A 20,619-nucleotide genomic window follows, 5' to 3' on the forward strand; every position below is an offset into this window, starting at 1 on the left:
AACATCACGCTGTCAGTCACGTCTTCGCCCGATGGCACACTGCGAAAATATGCTTGAACAGAGACGCTGACTCATAGGCTGTCATCACGGAAGTAGAACGTGAGGAGAGCTCACTTCGCCAACTCCTCGAAACACTAAGAAGACGTCATCACACAGCTTGAAGTAGGGGAAGGGCAAGGATCGCTGCAGACCAACTGACAACTCAACCGTCATTCCTAAACAGGACGGTGAGTGTTAGAGTTTTACATGAACGAGTCAGAGTTTTTCATGAAATGCTCCGTTAAGTTGAGCGCGCTGGCACACAATTATTTTTAAACACTGCTCGCAGTTTGTACACCATATTTGCAGGTAATGAGTTGACTAGATAGCTTTCTTTCCTTAAAAGTGCCTCTCATTTGTTTCGCTACAATCCACTTTGAAATAGGGCAGTTATCTGTTTATTTTATCTTCAAAGGTTTTAGACAAAATGAAAACAGTCGTTTCAGACAAATTGCTGAAAGGTTCACATCTTTGCCCTTAAAATATAAATAGTCATTTTAAATTGCTGAAAGGTTCACATCTTTGCTCTTGAAATATAAATAGTCATTTTAAGTTGGGCTCTGAACATCTTGACGCTCTTGTATATAAATGTGCCATTATAAAATTCAATAAGTTACATAAAGTCCAACGCTTGAAACATACCTTTGTAGATGTTTCCTGTAGGCTGTCAGATGTGACATGACACCGGTGGGGTATCAAAAAGCTTTGTTTGTCTTCATTTAAAAGCTTTTCTTCATATCTTGTAGTTTCATATTGTAAATTCAGTTCCTGCACACGTAGTTCTTTCTCCATCGTCGCCATTGTTGCAATGTTGATAATATATATTGTAAAGTAAGAAGATCCAGTAGACGTTGGTATTCTTAAGTTGGTATTTATTAGTTAAAATTAGGTAAAAGGAAGGTAATAATAAGTAAGGAATCAGGCCCCACCGGGAGCAGCATCCAGCTGCTCAGCCTCAGATATAATCAACTGTCATTTCAAAGATACACATCCAGCACTCTATGTGACATCATAGATCCATGCTGAGGTAATTATAAACAACACTAAAAAAGGACAGAAGGAAAGGAAAAGCAGAATGCAACAGTAACCCTTAATTAACCAACAGGTCTAAAGTCACTAAAGGGGGAGGGTCAGTCTATGGTACCAAGAAGAGACCTCGCTGTAGTCTCTAACTACTTTCATCTTTCCTTCCTGACATAAGGCGGGGGGCCTCGAGAAGCGTAAAGATATAAGAAATTCCAGGGAAGTACTTTTGCATATGAAGCAGTTGGGGGAACATGTGGAAATGCTGTCTTTCATGTGTCGTTGCGTCTCTCTTAGATGTCACAAGGCCTCACAGTCGTGAAAGAAAGGGCCCTGTGACAAATGTTCTAGGGTGAAAGAGGAATTCTTATTTTATGTTTACTTGGGTATAATGGGTGTCAGTGGGTTGTTATTGTATCGTCAGTGAGACAGACAACACGTTATATTTGATTGAAAGTTATCCATTTGCGAAAAATGAAAAACCTCCTACAAATATTGTAAAAACTAGGCGTCTTTCCACATGGTATTTCACAAGGCACTTTTATGGGCTGCAAGTAAAACAACGAGGTAAGGAGCGTGTATTAAACATAGCCATAGGGTGAGTGAAGCCTTCTGTGTGCAGAGCAGATACAAGACCACCCAGGAGCTCCCCCAACCCTCCCCCCCCCCCTTCAGGTCTGCACATCACCCTGGAATCCACCAGGCCCTCCTTCAGGTGACCCCAGACAGCTTCCCCTCCCTACTGTGAATGTTTGTGCAGTCAATCCTGCAACCCCGTGCCCGTCAGAGTGGCAAGCGAGGTGTTTGATCTCTCCTCACAGGCCTGGCACACTGTACATAATCCTGCTGTGTGAGGCCGGGGGAGGGGGGAATAACACCTTCAGGAGCCTTGATTAGAATGCGAGGCCCCCCTGACAAGTTAAGCCCACACGCTCTGGGGTGAACTTGGCTTCAAAAGTTTGCTGGAAGTTGAAGAAATGTGGGCTGTCGCTCTCGCGCTGACACCGGAAAATAATCTACGGCATTGGCGTTGGTGATTGGCCACACTGCGCGTGCTGGATTCATGCCACGAGCCGAGGCCCACGACAACAACAACAGTAAGTGAAAGTGAAACTAAGACTGATGATGTTCATGATGAGTCATACTAGTAGTCTCTAGCAGTGGGGCGCGTGACTGTTGTTGTCGGACTCGTCGACTCACCTCGACTCGTGACCAGACGTGTGTGTAGTTTATGCCACTCACTGACTGACTGGTGTCTGCCACTGGAACGCCTGCCTGGAGGGACCTCACCCGACCTAGTGTGACTGACTGACATCATTCGAGACGAGACCGCGTCCCCCCCACCCACGTAAGTTAGTTACTTATGCCACCAACCAATGAATTTACTACCTTGAGTTGAGTTTATGATGAGAGTGAGTGATGATTTTATGTGTGTCAGTGTGTGTGTCAATACTCTGAATCACCCGTAATGTGTGCGCGCGCTGCGCTGGAAGTGGAGGCCCGTGATTATTAGAACTGGCTAGTCTCTACTCTGATAATTGTTTTGGGACTTGGGAGGCATCATTGACGTTCGTAATGTTGTTTTCACGGACATTGCCAAAAAGCTTGACTATTCGCACCCAGTGCTGTAATGCAGCGCGCGCCTGCGAATCCGGACACTGTGTGATCCTGGGCGGCACTGTATTACCGAGTCGACCCCAGGGGTCGGGTCGGTAATAACTAGGCCTAGGGGCGACTATCTCAGACGGACCACCACATCAGATAACAACACGTATTTCTGAGCTGCAATGCAAGTCTGTGCAGTGCCTAGATGGATAAATGCATGTAATTTTCTATAGTTGAAAGGGAATCTTTGGCAGGGGTATTAAAGGCAGCAACATATGTTTCCTGAATTAGCTCATGCATTAGGGTTAGGAAGCTAATAAATAATGTCCGATCGATCATGTAACAATTCTGCATTTTTTAACAAAGCCTTTTTAATTAGCACGGGCTTCAGTGGTCCCGATGTGAAGCAAAGGGTCCCGGCACATGTGCATCGGGCGGCATCTCTTCCTAAAGCGCGCTCTCTCTGCTCTGCCTTTGATTGATTCATGGAATAACATATCAGTGGCAGTGCGGTTTTTCACTTCCAGCTGCTGCCATGTTTTCAGAATGACATCAGACCTCACCCAGTAAAAATATTCACATCTTCCTCTCCAAGGAGAGAGACATCCTCTCACTCCTTCCGTAAACTTCCAGCCACTGATCTATTTATGTTGATTCTTAAATATAAGCCCATGCCATAGGAATCTGTCACTACTCTGTAAGCCACTGATATTGATTCTAAAATTGAAAGTCTGACCTGATGAAAGGCTCACCTCCATATGCCCAGCATTTCTTATCGCTGCCAGAGCAAACGAGTGTCCCACCTAGCAGTGCTCGCTCTCTACAAAGTGGCATTTCGTCTATTTATGTTTTCCCTACAGATCATCCTAAACACGCTGCCACTGCTATTAATTATCATTCTCTGAAGTATGATAATAAAATCAGAGACCTGAGAACTCCATCTAAGCAAGCTATGTTCATATGACCGCTTACCATAGTTGATTCCCTACCACATAAAGGTGTACAGCCACTCTGTGTTGCCCAGTTCTTAACTGCAGATCTGCTAACACCTTTTGAGGATGAGTCGTAATTTACACTAACGTTGCCAAACTTGAGGGCATATTTACTAATATATCATGTAACAGAGCGCAGCAAGCAAAGTTGTTGTGCTGCATTGTGTGGAAGAGAGCAGTACAGCACCATTCGTTTTGTATGAAATTCCCAGATATACTTAAGAGCTTTTTCCCACTTCGTATGTGTGCTGTAAACTGCAGTACACAGAAAAAGTGGGAAACATTTGGAGAATTTTTTCCCCCTACTTTGCACACGCCTCAAGAAGGTGTATTATTTGGGCAAAGCCATGTCTAGAAATGTCAGTATATATGAAAGAGGAATACAAGAGGTATTTACCGAGTTCTCTTCCACCTTAGTTGAAAAGTACATCAAACGAGGAGCCCTACGGAACGGGGCATGCTGCTACCTGTGTATTACACTGGAATACTGTATATTATCCACAAAATAATAAAAGGTAGGAGTTGGAGAGGTTTTCTGGAGTTAGAAAGTTTTTTGTTTTTTTTAGAGTTTAATATAGCGCGAACTAGACCCGAAGATATCAGGTATCAGAGCACTTTACATGAGCACCAGTTTCGGTACAGATGGGCACATTCGTTTTTGTTAGGCGCGGGAAGATTAAGTGATTTGCCCAAAATCACAGGATGTTGAGCGTCGTTGCAAAGGCTTGAACCCGGTACCCCAGGTTCGAGGTCGACTGCTCTAGCCACACGGCTAACTCCTCTCCCAAAATCCCAGAAATACTTGCTAGGCCATTGGAAATACACTCCCTGAGACCACTCCTAGTTCAAAATTGATGACAACGCAAATTGTTAAGAATTCGCACACTCTGCATGCAAATGCCAATACACCATACACCTACTTGGTGTTACGTTCTGTATTATCTGAACATATAAAAAGAGAATTATCTTGCCATAGTAAACCGCACATTTACCGGGAGCAGTATATCAGACATGGAGCATCATGCATTTATTAAAATATGCTCTAATGTGGTTATTGCCCATGCATCTGAAAACAAGCCATTCTCAATGTTGTGTTTTAGTGGACACATCTACTATAATCAATGGTACACTCTTGTGAATTTTAGCGGGGATGTCAATATAGAGCGAATGTGCTATCTACGCCAGCCTTGTTTCATGCAGAAGACCTGCCCCCAGTGTGATTAAGCCAAAGTAGTTACGAGGGGCAGGCCTGTCATCTTTTATTTTTATTTTAGTGTGTTTATGCCCTGGAGTAATGCTTGTGCGTGGTTTGGTCCAAACCTTGAAGGAGGAGGAGTCGAGAAGACTCGAGGGCACGTGGCCTGCGAGTCCTTAGATTGGCATTTAAACTCGTGAAGTGCATATTTTGCACACCCAAATTGAAGCTAGTCATGGAAATTTCTTTGTAAAGCGAGTCCAAAGTGCTAATTCAACACTCTGTTTTGTTATAGAGGTATAAGTTTACCCAATTCTTTCCTGAGGAAAACCTTATGAATAACCAACCAACTTTGGAGAACATCTGCCTGACAACTGCCTTACGTTGTGTTGGGCTTTCTTCAGGACCTTGCTCACAGTGAATTAAAATGTGGTGTGGTTGAGAAAAGTGAAAGTGAGTGGCAAAATAGTAATTACACCACATGTATATGCATTTTAAACAGCACACACGCTAAGGTGTGCTGGCTTATGCCATGTGGACTGACCGTATTTCGCGTCCACCTGCGGTATTTTACATTGGTTACGGAAATACAAAGTAAATCGGGACCCGGGGCAGGAGACCCTTAGCTTCCCTACTTGTGTAAAAGGGCTCACCCGGCTCAAAACCTATTCTCGATTCCGCATTCCGATTTCTCACCCACACCACATTTTAATTCACTGTGAGCAAGGTCCTGAAGAAAGCTCAACACAATTTGTATATGGGCTGAAACATGTCGACCTAACAGATAACTTAGACCCAACTAAATAAGTCTCTTATAGTTATCCACTAGTTTTTATTATATCCTGGGCCACTGGGAATAAAGAATTTTTGATCAGTTAAAGTCCCATAGATATTTTTAATACACCACTTCATCACAATTTCAGAAAAATACTGCTCTACTGTAATCAGGTGTCGCAGCACAGCTGAGGAGCCGAATGCTACACAGCTGAGTAGCATTCGGCTCCTCAGCTGGGAACCCGATGATGAAGCATGACACCAACCAGGTTGGTGTGTGAGGGTTATTCTAAAAATCAATACAAAAGGGGATGATGGACGGAGCGTTTGAGCAAATCAAACACTCACCCCCAGTCCACTGATCTGGGTTTAATCCATCACCATTCTTTAGCTCACTCAGCCACCCCAGTTCAGACATGGCTATATGCAAATCAGTCTGACCCTGTGCCTCATGGGAACAGTCCAGCCCGAACTGCCAAGCCATGTCTTCCCTGGACCGGAAACAAGCATCCTGGGACCGGTTTCGGATTCATAATCCTCATCAGCCAGGCTATCTTGAATCCAGTGGCCAAGTGAGCAAGGGACTCACGTCTGAGCATGCCCTGCCACACTTAGGGCGAACAAAGCAATACAAAAGGGGATGATGGACGGAGCGTTTGAGCAAATCAAACACTCACCCCCAGTCAACTGATCTGGGTTTAATCCATCACCATTCTTTAGCTCACTCAGCCACCCCAGTTCAGGCATGGCTATATGCAAATCAGTCTGACCCTGTGCCTCATGGGAACAGTCCAGCCCGAACTGCCAAGCCATGTCTTCCCTGGACCGGAAACAAGCATCCTGGGACCGGTTTCGGATTCATAATCCTCATCAGCCAGGCTATCTTGAATCCAGTGGCCAAGTGAGCAAGGGACTCATGTCTGAGCATACCCTGCCACACTTAGGGCGAACAAAGCAATACAAAAGGGGATGATGGACGGAGCGTTTGAGCAAATCAAACACTCACCCCCAGTCAACTGATCTGGGTTTAATCCATCACCATTCTTTAGCTCACTCAGCCACCCCAGTTTAGACATGTCTATATGCAAATCAGTCTGACCCTGTGCCTCATGGGAACAGTCCAGCCCGAACTGCCAAGCCATGTCTTCCCTGGACCGGAAACAAGCATCCTGGGACCTGTTTCGGATTCATAATCCTCATCAGCCAGGCTATCTTGAATCCAGTGGCCAAGTGAGCAAGGGACTCACGTCTGAGCATACCCTGCCACACTTAGGGCGAACAAAGCAATACAAAAGGGGATGATGGACGGAGCGTTTGAGCAAATCAAACACTCACCCCCAGTCAACTGATCTGGGTTTAATCAATCACCATTCTTTAGCTCACTCAGCCACCCCAGTTCAGACATGGCTATATGCAAATCAGTCTGACCCTGTGCCTCATGGGAACAATCCATCACCATTCTTTAGCTCACTCATGAGGCACAGGTTCAGACTGATTTGCATATGGCCATGTCTGAACTGGGGTGGCAGAGTGGGCTAAAAAACGGTGATGGATTAAACCCAGATCAGTTGACTGGGGGTGAGTGCTTGTATTGTCAACGCTCCGTCCATCATTTCCTTTGGTTTTTCTTTATTCTAAAAATCTTCATTACAACTCCTATGACAGCCTCAGAGGCAGAACGATCTTTTTCCGCCTTAGAGAGGATTAAGACATTCCTGAGGAACACCATGCTTCAGGAAAGACTGAATGCGTTGGCAATGCTCTCTATAGAGAGCAAGCTTGTCCAAAATATTGCTGACTTTAACGTTCAAGTAATTGAAAAATTTGCTGCGCTTAAAGACAGACGTGCTGAATTTAGATACAAAAAGTAAATATGTTGAATGGTGATAGTTTGTGACCTGTTTAGTTGGTTCTTTTGTTGTTTGCAGTTTAAATAAAAAAAAGTGGTTGGTTTTGTTGTTTGCAGTTTAAATAATAACAATCTGTGAGGTTCTCATCATTGTATCTTGAAGTCTGTTATGAAGCTCTGTTGTTATACTGAATTACTGAATAAGCAGCTACCTAGTATGTTATATGACAGCTCTTTAATAATGTAATACCTGCACTTTGACAATTGCTTTATTAACCTTCCTGCGTCCTCAAATTTGCTTGGAAATGCACCATTTTTCCACTATTTTTTCAAAATTTTCTCGGGGGAAAATCCCCCCGAACCCTCCTTAGGGGGTTCGGGCTCGCTCGCTGCGCTCGCTCGCAACGGTGCAGTATGATTATCAGTTTCCGCCTCACCACTTTCAAATGTCACCAGCCGCCACTGTTAGACATATATTTCTCAAAGCATGACATGCCCCAAGAGGGTACCAGCTCCGAAATCCCAAATGTAGTACTCACAAAAATCAACATGCCTGATTTGATTTGGGGTCCGAAGTCTGGGTCATCTGATGTGGCTTATGCCTATGGCCTGCGGCTATATTTTAAGTGGAATAGGTGTGGGATACAGATGCACCTGTTCTCATATGGTCCAGGACTTTTGCTGCTCAAGATGTTGGGTGCAGTGCCTGTGAGGAGGCAACAAGGATGGTGGGGGCATGGATAGCTCCTCTGTTGTGTTTAAGTGGTCTGGCAGGGTCCAGGCTGTGCTTCTTCAGGTAGCCACTGCCCTCAGCAGGCAGCAGCCTCTAGCCCAGCCAGGGTTTCTTTCCTGTGGAATCCCAGCTAGAACACCTGGATCTAGTGTTTAATGAAATTACATAGCACGGTTTTGCAGCTCCTGTAACTTAGTGTTCAGACGTCCTGGCCAACTTGGAATCAGGCAGATTAGTATCAGCCTAGAAGACATCCCTCTACCTGACACATCATAAGGCCCATAGTAAGTCATTCCAAGGCTCTACGTATGGGCGTGCTTCACGACGTCCTTGCTTGAACAGTCACTTCATAATAATATAATTTTACCAAGTATAAGAATCCATTTAAAACATGTACTTCACATTTTAAATGATGATACTTCAAACGTTGCTACAATTTTAGAAGAAAAGGAGTTCCTGACCTCTTTAATTGTTTCCTGGGGTACGGTATCTGGGCAAATTTCTGTATTTACGTACAGCAAAGCATACAGGTAGCCTGCTCTGCCATACAACAACTCATCTGGAAGATCAGCATCTGGGTTCACTACTGACTTGTGAAGCTGTAGAAGCCTATTCAAAAAGACAAAAAACAATGTAAATCACAATCATTCCACATAAAACATAAATGATAATAAAATGAATCATATTGGTCCCTGAAAGGGTGTATTCAAGATAATGGTATTTTAAGGATGCACACAGGACTAACTAGCACAATCTCCTCAGTGTAATTTTGTTTAAGAAGGCATCAGTCTCAGAATCCAAGACTTTCAGGGCTGTTTGTATGATGTGCTAGTGAATCATTAGCATAGAATGTCCCTGTCTACTCACCTTAAATGCCACATGAGTAGGTATACTAGTGGAAGACATAAAATAGAAGCCAGTGTGCCACCTGTATTGTTATGTGAAGGTTTGAGTACAATCTGAGGCTGCTAGCCAAATGTTTAACATATATGGCCCTGGTTCTCCTCAAAATGTTAAAATGCTTGGCTAAAACTTTATTTTAATTCCTTTTTCATATTCTAATGTGCTTCTAGGCAGCTTATCAGAAGACTAGAGGGACTGTGTGTTAAGTATTAAAATAATCTGTTAGCAGTTGCATTGCAACAAACTACCAAAAACTGGAAGAACTCAAAAACCATTTAATTTCAAGCTTGGTGGTATGAAATATGTTATAATCATAGTTGGGGCGTGGCCTGACACCAATGTAGGTGGACGAGTAACTGCAGCGCTTCCAGCCGAGCACTGACATCCCATGACATCTAGCAAGAACGACGATGCTCTCATCCCCCCAAAGCAGAGGAGAGGATGGTCCCTTATGTCCCCTCCCGCCTGAGGGCATAATCAGTGACTTCTAGAGCGGTTCGCGGATTGGTGATCCATGCAGTGGAGTAACGAAAGATGAGGGGGCCCCCCTGCAAGGTAGAATGGAGAGGCTCCCTCTCCAGATTTAATCCGGAGCTCTCAGGCCTGAGTACTGTGCTGAGGAGCCCTCCTGCAGCTCGGGGGTCTCCTGCAGCTCGGGGGCCCGCACTGAGGAGGCTGCGGGAGCCTGTGTTACGCCACTAGGGTAAGCCTGTTTTTACTGCTTTTATCAACTTCTCAACAGCTTGTAGTCATGTCGACAAACTAATGTCCTCGAGATACCCATCTAAAATTAATAACTGATGTAGACTCTTCCATGTGGTGTAAGTAGTTATGCACAGAGATAGTGGAATCTCTGTATACATAGAAACTCTGAATTGTCTAAGATAGAGATATTTATTAGCTCCCCTTCTATTTTCACTATAACTACATGATTTACCTGGAATATTTACTAATCTAATGGGATCTCATTCCGTTCACCTTGATGCATGTTGACAAGTTGATTTTGTTATTCCTTATTCCTCTTGGTCGGAGACATCATTTGCTAAAATGCACATATTGCAACTAAACATTTCCTTAAGATCAATAAGCAAAAAAGTAAGGTTGTGACAGTTAATGGCAGAAAGTAAAATAGCTCTCATAATTGGGTGTTAGATGAGAACAAAAGCAACAGTCTCAATCCTTGTCCGGGTGAACCACAAAAGTCAATCAATTAACCCATGCTTAACCCTCTGGTAGCTTGGCACAAAAGCAGTCAGGCTTAACGTAGAGGAAATGTGTAAAGTATTTATGCAGCGCTTAAACAGTAAAGTGTGGACAGAACACAAGAAAAATACCACACGGATTTAGAAAAACTGAGTAAAATGTAATATTATTTAACACCAAAATGACTAAAATCTGATCAGTAGAACTGACATGCAATTTTAAAGATTTAAGATTAAGCATTGAGCTTGAAAGAAAAAAGTGCCTCTTGCGGTTATCTGGTCGTGCAAGACCGGGTGAAAGTCCCAAGTTCAGGCAGACCCTGCTGGAGCGCATGCAAGATATAGGGACCACGTTAGCCCTGCTGAAAAGGTTACCTTCTAAAGTCTAGCATAAAGAGTCCAGTTTGCGGTGGAAGAGGCCGTGAGGAGTAAGGACAGTGTCGGGGATGGTCTTCGCTGGAATGCGAAGAGCAGGTCAGGCGTCGTAGTCGGTCATCACTGTGGCACGAAGGTCCTGTTGGGAGTCATGGACAGTCGTCACTCTCGCTTTGCTTTGGCTGCCACTGCGGGCTGTCGATGCTGTATCCTTAAGTGCAGATCGCGCATAGGCAGCGGTCGTAGAGCGAAGAGTCTGGTTCACCAGACCTTCACTTTGGCAGCTGGCAAGGGCGTCAAGATCTTGGCACAAAATGACCCATTTACAGTCACAAAGAGCCCAAAACTTCAAGATTTCTCCTTTTCTTTTAGGAATAGCTCAACTGATGCCACACCAAGGGTCCAGGAACTAGGAGGCAGGACCTCACTCCAGCAGAGACCAGGCAGGTCCACTTGCAGGTCCAGTGTAGCAGGTCAGCTAGTCCGTTGCAGTGAAGCCTTTGGAGCTTGTTATATCTTGGTAGCTCAGAAAAGGAGGGCAGTCAGCTGACCCTTGGAGTCACTTCAGCCTGGGATGAAGGATACAGGCCCAATTCTTCTTTCTCGGGCAGCAGGCCAGCCCTCAAGCAGCAGGGCAGTCCCCTAGCAGCAGGGCAGTCCTTCTTCTGTAGTATAGACAGGTTCAGGAGTGGTCCCTTTTTATACCTGTGTCCACTTTAAAGTGAAAAAAACTCTGGAGTCTTGTCCCCAAAGAAATGTCTGGAATTTCCTGCCTTCCTGCCTTGGTTCCAGGCTGTCTGCAGGCACAATTGGCTAGTGAAGAGTCCTCCTTTGTGTGCGAGCTAATGCAGTCTGTGAAGTGCAAGTGTGACAGGTGCCTGCTCTGCACCTCTAATCAAGTCAGAATGGCCCATCCTAACCGGACCCTCTATTCTGTGGATGTCTGGGAGGAATACACAAAAGCCAACTGCCAACTACACTAGTCATGAGACCGAGGAAACAGTCTGCAGGCACCAAATGGTTAGGACTAGAAAATGACAACTTTGAAAAAGTGACATTTTCAGAATTGTGACTGAAATCTGACTTTACCATTAAAGAGAGTTTTAAATTACAATTCCTCAGTCTCCAAACATAACATTCTTACCTGCTCTCAAACAAACATTATCACTTATTAAATGTAATATGGTATTCCAATGTAATCCTATGGGAAGGGTAGGCCTTGCAATTGAAAAAAACAAACTTGAGAGACATGTAAAAGTTCAAAGTGCATATCCAACCTTTTAAATACAACACCCCCAGCCCTATGGGTTTTTAGGGCTTACCCTATGGGTGACTTATATGTAATAAAAAGGGAGGTTTTGGCAAAAGGTTTATTTTGTCAGGCTGAAATGGCAGTTTAAAACTGCACAAACTGGCTGCAATGGCAGACCTGAGATGGGGTTTAAAAAGGCTACTTGAGTGGGTTGCACAATAAGTGCTGCAGGCCCACTAGAAATAATTTAATATACAGGCCCTGGCTACATGTAATACCAATTTACTAGGACTTACAAGTAAATTAAATGTTGTAATTGGGTGGAGGAGAGCGCACAAACACTTTATCAAGTATGGCAGTGGTAAACAGCGTCCTAAAAGGCAACAAAAACAGGTTCAGATAACAGATGGGGTGAAGGCAAAAATATTGGGGGTGACCCTACACAAAGGGCTAGGTCCAGCAATCCTATACTCACTTTGCTTGGTGGGGATCTCTGTCCCAGTTCAATCTCTGCAGCTTGATTTTGGTTAATCAGGCATCTACACCTAGCCCTGGCTGCGATTGTCCACTGCAGACACCTACAGAGCACTCAAAGGAGGGCTCGCTGAAGTTGGTTTTAAAACAAGACTTAACTTAAAATCATTTGTAACATTGTGCTTTTTCTAGGCATTTCAATGAAGCACTACCGAGTTTTTAATTGCCTTAGAAGAATGTAACAGATAGTTCACCAGCCAATTAAAATTGTCCTTGAAAAGGGCCATCCCAAAGGCCATTTACATATTAGATAGTGAACACTGCATGAAATTTGAGTGATCTTAGCTTACTCAGCCTAGGTCAATATGCAACAATCCTATGTCAATTTCTCTTGAACACAAGTGTAGAATGAAATTTTGTTGAGAACAGATAGATTATAATTACAAGCTTCAATAGGGGTCTGGTGGCCCAAACCCAAACCCTAGACTGGCTGATTTGTCACCGCTGCAAGGCAGGTGTGTATAACCTTCATCATGTATTATTTACCTGATATTAAAAACACAGCCATGTAGGTTTTTATATCCAAAGTTCATCAAGTGATGTCTACACAGAAATATTGACTCCTCTCAATCAACATATATGTTACTCTATATTTACATTTTTATAAAGCTTCTTAAATATATATTAATGTATTGTATAACAATCTTTATTTCTTATGTTACTAATGTATTTTTAACGTCCTTGAAGGCTCTTATACATTTATAATAATAACCTGAATATAAGTTTCATAAAGTGCACTATTACCAAAACAAAGTGTCGGTCCTAGGTCTGGCCAAACACCAGCATCAGCAAAAAATACCCAAAGTGTCGGTCCTAGGTCTGGCCAAACACCAGTGTCACCAAAAAATACCCAATGTGTCGGTCCTAGGTCTGGCCAAACACCAGCATCAACAAAAAATATCCAATGTGTTGGTCCTAGGTCTGGCAAAACACCAGTGCAAACAAAAGAAAAAGCAAATAAGTGAAAAACAGCCCAGTTTGGACAACCTAAAACCAACACCCAGCTCAAAAAGAGTCCAGCGCTCCTTAACAAGTCTAAAGAGATCTATAATTACTACAATGAAATACAATAATAATAGGTTGCATGTACATAGTCATAGTGTACTACTGCCATTTGTGCATGCTGTAAGTAACAGATATTATTTTTACCCAGTTTATGGCTCTCATTTTACGAACCTCGGGGGCATGGAAATCTGAGCCTCCCTTACCAGAATCCGAACTTCAGACATTCAGATCACTAAGCAGTGAACCTTCCTGATCATTGATGCATGCCGGCCTACCTGGTTAGGAAAGTATACCCATGATGAGATATTACACCGTCAAAAGTATTAACTCCGAACGCAGGGCTTTCCATACTGATCTTAGATTTGGAGAGGTTTAATAACTTTCATATTAAGTCAATTAATCATTTTCTAGAAATTTCACCAGACATTCAATTTTCGGGCCTGTGGCTAGTGCTGTGCATAACTATGCTGTCAGATTGCCCTAAATGTTTTCACAACTTACCTCTTTTCACTGCATCATAGGGACCTACATACCAGCGCTCAATGTGTTGCTTAACATATTTATTTAAGAATTTGTGCTTCAAGACTGTGGGTCTGGTTGTTCAGTGGATAATTTAATCCGCTAAAGTGAACTACCGTTGAGCTCATGTTTATAGGTTCAATCCCTGCTGGGTCCACACAGGCTCTCATCCTTTCGAGAATGATAAACGGAGTATCATTGGGCTGGGTAACAATAAACATATGTTAACTGTCAATAGCGCCAAAAGTCACTTCGGAGTGCTCTCCACAAATATGACAGTCATTAGGTGTGACCTGCTATGCTTATTGCCACAGAACCTGAGCAACCACAACATTAGTGACTAACAAGTTACACACTTACACGTTCACAGACAACCACCTGTCTCTCCCTGGCTAGCTCTCTTGCACCAGGACACGACCCAACAAATACCAAACAAAGCCTCATGGAATGGATTAAAACAGGAAGAAACAAGGAAGAAAAGAACTTAAGAAGGGAAGGCAATGAACTACCGACTGCTTACCTTGCATATCTGTCATATATTGCAAGACAGCAGCGTTTTGATAAATTGGTAAATATTTCACATATGTGTAACGTCAGGATTCGATTAGGAGTGCTGCTAATTTCAGATCATGATTAAAACTGCAACGCTCAAAAGAAATGCAAGTAGTGGAAAGTATTGGCGGCCTCAGTTCAACGCTCAATAAATATTCAGCGCCGCCCTACGCTTTTCTTGGGGCGGCTCCTTCCAGAAAGACCTCGTCATGGTGGCAGTTATCGAGTGTGCAGTGTGGTGAACTGATGTGACGGTTACTAGGGAAAAGCGTGTTGGAATGACGAAGGATGGGTTGCTTGACGTCACGAGGGCGACATGGGTGTCTGGAGAGTCGTAGTGGTAATAGAATTTTCATGGTGGTAGAAAGACAGAGACAAACCTTTGGGCCGTCTGGGGAGAACATAAAGAGCATGGGTACGTAAACCCCTTTGAAATTGAGCCAAAGTGATTTTCCTCTCACTGGTCCCAACGTCAAAAGGGCCAACCAACTGAAGGGGAGGAGGCAGGTGGCCCAGGGGGCTTCACGGAGGTCAGGATTTAGGTAAGCGGTGTCCGGGATCCCTTTCTCCGTTTACTGATTTCTCCATATTTTTATATGCAAGCCCTTATACTCTCTTGTAACTTGCTCATTGGGCTTGCGTGTTTTGACTCTATATTTGGTTTTGTTTGTGTTCAGGCTTTGGCTGACTGGGGGGCCTTTACGCTTACCTTCGTGATTTTCCTGCATTTGCCTCCTGGGAAGCCTCTCACATAGTGTACCTGTGTATCTCTCTATTTATAATTCAGCTCAGCGTTTTGTGGTATATCCTCCCACTTTGCACGCCCCATGTAGTTAGATTCCAACAATAGGTTTTATGTACCTATTACTGTAGCCTTTTAATCTTCTTTCCCCTGTAATTTCCAATCCTTTAGGTGGCAAATAATTCTTGCTCCTTGAGTTTTGATTCTACCAATATCTTGCCTTTAGGAGCATATTTCCCTGCTTGTGTTTTGGGGTCCTTTACTGAGAAACCTGTACATTATTTTCAGGCCCTATTTAAACATGGTAAATTGGGTATACTGCACTGCGAAGTAGTGTCCTGGCTACTGGGTCCCTCTCTCTTTGTGATGTGGCTGTGCACTCTAGTTCTCTTCCTATTTCTCGCACTTAGGCTGCCTATTCAGTCCCTCTAGTTCTTTTAGTTTTCAGATATACTGCATGCCCTCTGGCGAAATTCTACAGCACTCACTTGTTCTGCGCAGATTAGTCCTCACAACATCTTTTCCTGTTGGTTTTATTCAGGAATTCCAGTCTTCTAGGAGGCTTATCCTGTTCCACTCTCACTCCAGGTTCTGTAAAAGAGTCGGTGCCCTTAGAGTGCTAAGTTGTGTGCTTTATGATATTAGTGATGGATACTCTCTCTTGAATTCTACACGACTGTTAAGGGATATAAGGTTTAAATCATGGTTGGATTGTCTGGTGTATATCTATACACTTTGTCCTTTCTTTTTAATTTTGTATTTTTTTCTTTTTGGAGGGTATGTCTCAATTCTGTGAAAACTGTGAATGTCTTGCTCAATATTTGACCCTGATTGGTCCTGTTTTTAACTTTTTTATGCTCTTTAAACTCTTCTCCCACAGACAGTCTCTTCAGCCCGGCTGTGCACACTGTATTATGTTTCTATTTTTTTGATGACCACTCCTGGGTCACGAATACTGATCAAAGCATGAAATGTCCGCCCAGACGAAGGAATCTCTATAATGTGTTCAGTACTTTCCGAAACACGCGTCGGCGCTTCTTCTTTTTTGTACGTGTTCTGTATGGTATAACTGTGAATTGTATATTTTGTTTTTTGTAATGTTTGATGTTCTATATATTTTTGTAATTGGGTGTGTTTTGATTCATTGTATGCGTTTGATGTTTGTGTTCCCTGTTTGTTGGATATTTAGTGTGTACATTTATTTATTTTTCTGATATTTTTAATTGTGGGCTGGTCAATTTGTGTTTTATGAATATTTGTGCAAAGTTTATATAGTTCTATGTGACATATTTGTTGTATTTCCATGGATGAATTTCTGTATTTGGTCTGTCTGACTACTTTTAAAGAAAATGATAAAATATTTAATAATGACAAATAAATAAAAAAATCAGTTGAGCTGTTCTGTGGGTGAATTTTTCTATATTTTAGAGCTATTGCCTTAATTATAGATGGGGACATCTTCTGATGTTCTTTAGTTTGTCTTTCTCCCTGGTTGTATGTTCCCTTAGAGTCCCTCTTTTGTTTATCTAGTAGGCGGGCCCTCGGCTGGGCCAGACGATCAGCAAGAACTATTTCAGAGGAACACTGCTGGGGTCCCCATTGAAAGGTGAGAACAGCAGTGACAAGAGAACATTCGGCACCCAAGAGTCCATCCTGGCCAGGTCCCCCACAGCTCCCTAAACGACTGACTCCGGCCACACAGACAACACTGAGGGCTCAATGACCTGCCCAATTTGACCACTACAAGCCAGCACCAACGGGCTACACATGTTTGAGCACTTGCGATTGTGGCGAGACAAGATAATACCTAGGCTTTCCTGTTTTCAGTTTCTATTTTTGGTAAATTCTGGTGGTGTTTTTAAATGTTTTCCAGTGCCTTCAATACTTTAAAAAAAAAAAACTGTGCTTTTCAGTGGTTACTCATTTTCGCACCATAAAAAAACAACTGAAAGTGTTTTACCGGTGTTTATGGAACACTTTGCTTTTATTATTGCTTTTTTAATTTTTCTTCAGAAATTGTATACTGTCTACATTTCAGAAGCTTAATACAGTCATGAAATACTTTCCATTGTCCTTTGATTCTGCAGCTCAGATATAACAAGCATTTGCAATGCAATAGGTCTCGCATTTATGCGAGTTTAAGCTATTAGCATTGTAAATGTCAAAATCTTTTATTTATGCTTTAAAAACGAAAACAAAAATAAAAGGCATTGTTATTTGCAATATCAATAGCTCAATCTTGCGTAAATGCGAGACCTATTGCATTGCAAATGCTAGTTTTTGGAAGCAGGCACTTCTTGCTACTGCATGTTTTTTTTGTAGCTTTGTTTCCTCGCTCCATCATTATTTCTGTTTATGTGGACTTTTGTTGCAAGGATATGGTATAGAGATTCCAACTTTGAAAATGGTAAAGCATGTACTTCAGGTCTGTTGATTTCAAATGCAGTTTGTTCCACTTCGTTTGTGCCCGTGCTTATTTTTTAATTAACTGTTTCGTATCTCACAGCGCGTTAATTATACTAGTATGTTTTTTCATTCCTAAAATGCAGTCCGTGTGAATATTGTGGGGCACAGTTCCAGCTCAATAAATATGAAAGTGCAATGAATCAATAATTGCCACAACAAACATTTTTTTTAACATTTTCGGTTGATTCTTACAATGGATCTACTCAATTTAGAATTTCTATTGTCTTCATGTTAACTTATATTCTTATTCTATAACAACCTCCTGGAGTGCCACAAATAATCATATTCTTTCTGCAATACCTTCAACTAAATTTGACTATATATATAAAATCAATAATCAACATTGGAGGGCTTTCCATCTAAGATTTATTCCTACACAAGAGATTTGAAGCACAGGTTGTATGTCCGAGCTACTATAACACAACAAGGAACTTTCCTTCATTCTCCAAAGGAACTTCACTGTTAGCTGTGCTTTTTGGCACTCTCAGGCTCTTAGTCTTCTGGGACTTTTATTGCAAGGCTTTGGCATTACGGTTAGAGAAACTGACTTAGGAAATTAGGAAACGTGTTTGGGTCTCTGCATCACCTTTACATTCTGTGATTGTGTGCACCTTCCAGTCCTTATCTGATTTCAAATGCAATCTTTGCCAATGTGTCTGTGCGTGAGTTTATTTTGTTATTAACTGTGATTAATGCAGTGAGTGTAACTACATTGTGGGCCACAGTTTCCATTCAATGGATGCGAAACATCGAACAGTGTGTGGCATTACAGGCAGAGCTGATAAATTTGCAAATAGAGAAACACATTTGACACTCAGCGTCACCCTAACATTTTGTGATCTTCCGCAATTCGCAGTCTTAAAACCCATTCAGGGTGGCAACTCCAACAACATTACAGCGCTTGATAAAATCTCTTCTCACTAAAGAACGAGCCAGCCAGTGCTTGCTTTCCACATTTAGCCTTTGATGTGCAAACAGCATGCATCAAGCTTAAACCATATGTGCCATGTACTATCCTCAGTTCAGTTGTTTTAAAAGTTTGCGGTTAGTCACTCGATTTATTACTTCAAAGCTTGCCTACAATGTGACTTTAAATTTGAAACATATTCAATTGCCACTTTTCTTTCTCAACGCCAATATTTTCCTATTAATTGCGTATTACATGCCTTTTTAAAGCAAGATTTACCCTAAAACAGAAGTTTTTCTCTTGTTAAGTAAATGGTCTTTTTAAAGACCTGTGAAGTACTCGGGTGCGGCCGCAGTAAGACAGCCGGCAGACCACAACAGCTCCTCTTCCCCCACGTGCACAAGGCGGGGCCTGGTGTTGCTCTAGCCCTTGGGCTATTCACACCTCGGCTCCCCATGTGCAAAAGCAGTGTTTTCCCCTGACACCTTCGCGCCAGGCCACCATCGGCAGGCCGATGGTTTGTAATGCTTTGGCTCCATCAAGTGGCGCAGCAACTATGAAAATCAGTGATACTCTGTTTAAACCGGGTCAGCTGATTTTCAACTGGTAGGGTACTGTCGGGCACGGTTGGTTTTAACCGATTTCCGGACCGCCTACTAATACCCAGCGGGAACTGCCTGGCCTAGAATACAGAGATTTGGAGTACTCTGGAACTCCCTCCGAGGAGAGAGGAACACTAGTGGCTCCCATGGAGGGTTGTACTCCAGAACAACTGGACCCATATGAAGTCCACAATGGGTAAATACACTAGGAAAAGGGATGCTGCGACCTCAGGTGTATCCTGGGAACCCAGCCCTTACACATCCTCAACAGACTCGGTGATAGATCAAGCGCCACAGGCTGAGCACGCGAGCACCACGCTGGACACAATACTGCAAGCATTCACTGCGTCCTGAGAGGCGTTCAAACTGCGATTTGATAAACTGGAAACCGACCATGGCCTCTTATGAGATGATCACCGACAGTAGGCAGAGCATGTCACTACAGCTGAGCTTACCCTGGAAATATTAACACCAAACTTGAAAACATTGAAGAAACAGATGACCGCAATGGCACATAGAGTGTAGAAACTGGCAATACGGGCAGAGTAATATTCGCATCATTGGATTCCCTGAATATATCGAAGGGGGAGGTGTAGACATTGCCTCCTACCTGGAACAATGGTTTTGCACAGAAATCGCCTCTGAGAGGCTGTTGCCTGTTTCGCACTAGAGGGCCACTGAGTGCCTGCCCATCCATTAGCTGGGAAGTAACCCGCTCCCTGTCGTTGGGAAGTTACTTCCTTATAAGGACCAGGACCACATTTTAGTCTAAGCACGTATCAAAGGGATCATCAGAGTTGAAAACTAAAAAGTGTTGGAATCCCTGACTTCACCGGGGAATGCCAGCACTAACGAGCATCCTTTATAGAAGCTAAAAACCGACTTGGGATAACCTATTGCTAGACTTGGCTCTTTCAGCGGGTTTAACCCCTGACTTTTTGGCCTCCTGGTTTTGAATCTGTTTATGGACTCTGGGCACTTTACCACTGCTATTCAGTGCTAAAAGTGCATATTCTCTCCAGGTAAATTATGTTATGGATTGAGGTTTCCATGATTGGCATATTTGATTAATTGGTAAGTACCAGATACAGTGCACTGTGTATGGCCAGGGCCTGTAAATCAAATGCTGCTAGTGGGCCTGCGGCACTGATTGCGCCACCCACATGAGCAGCATGTAAATGTAATTCAGACCTGCCACAATCTGTGCGCAGTTTGCAACTGCCATGTCGACTTGGCAAGTGCACCCGCTTGCCTGGCCCTTATCTTCCCTTTTCTTACATATAAGTCACACCTAAGTTAGGCCCAAAGTACCCATGAGGGCAGGGCGCTGTGTATGTTAAAGGTAGGACA

General features: G+C 43.0%; 1 protein-coding gene across 1 annotated transcript in view; it reads right to left on the reverse strand.

Moving 5' to 3' along the window:
* The window catches only part of LANCL2 (LanC like glutathione S-transferase 2), a 282,523-nt gene that overhangs the window by 109,085 nt on the left and 152,819 nt on the right, over positions 1-20,619 (reverse strand). The window contains exon 4 of the mRNA XM_078663538.1: positions 8,672-8,819. Coding sequence (XP_078519664.1) covers positions 8,672-8,819 — 148 coding nt within the window. The remainder of the gene's footprint in view (positions 1-8,671; positions 8,820-20,619) is intronic.

Source organism: Lissotriton helveticus, chromosome 10 (assembly GCF_964261635.1).
Source record: "Lissotriton helveticus chromosome 10, aLisHel1.1, whole genome shotgun sequence".
Classification (NCBI taxonomy): Eukaryota; Metazoa; Chordata; class Amphibia; order Caudata; family Salamandridae; genus Lissotriton; species Lissotriton helveticus.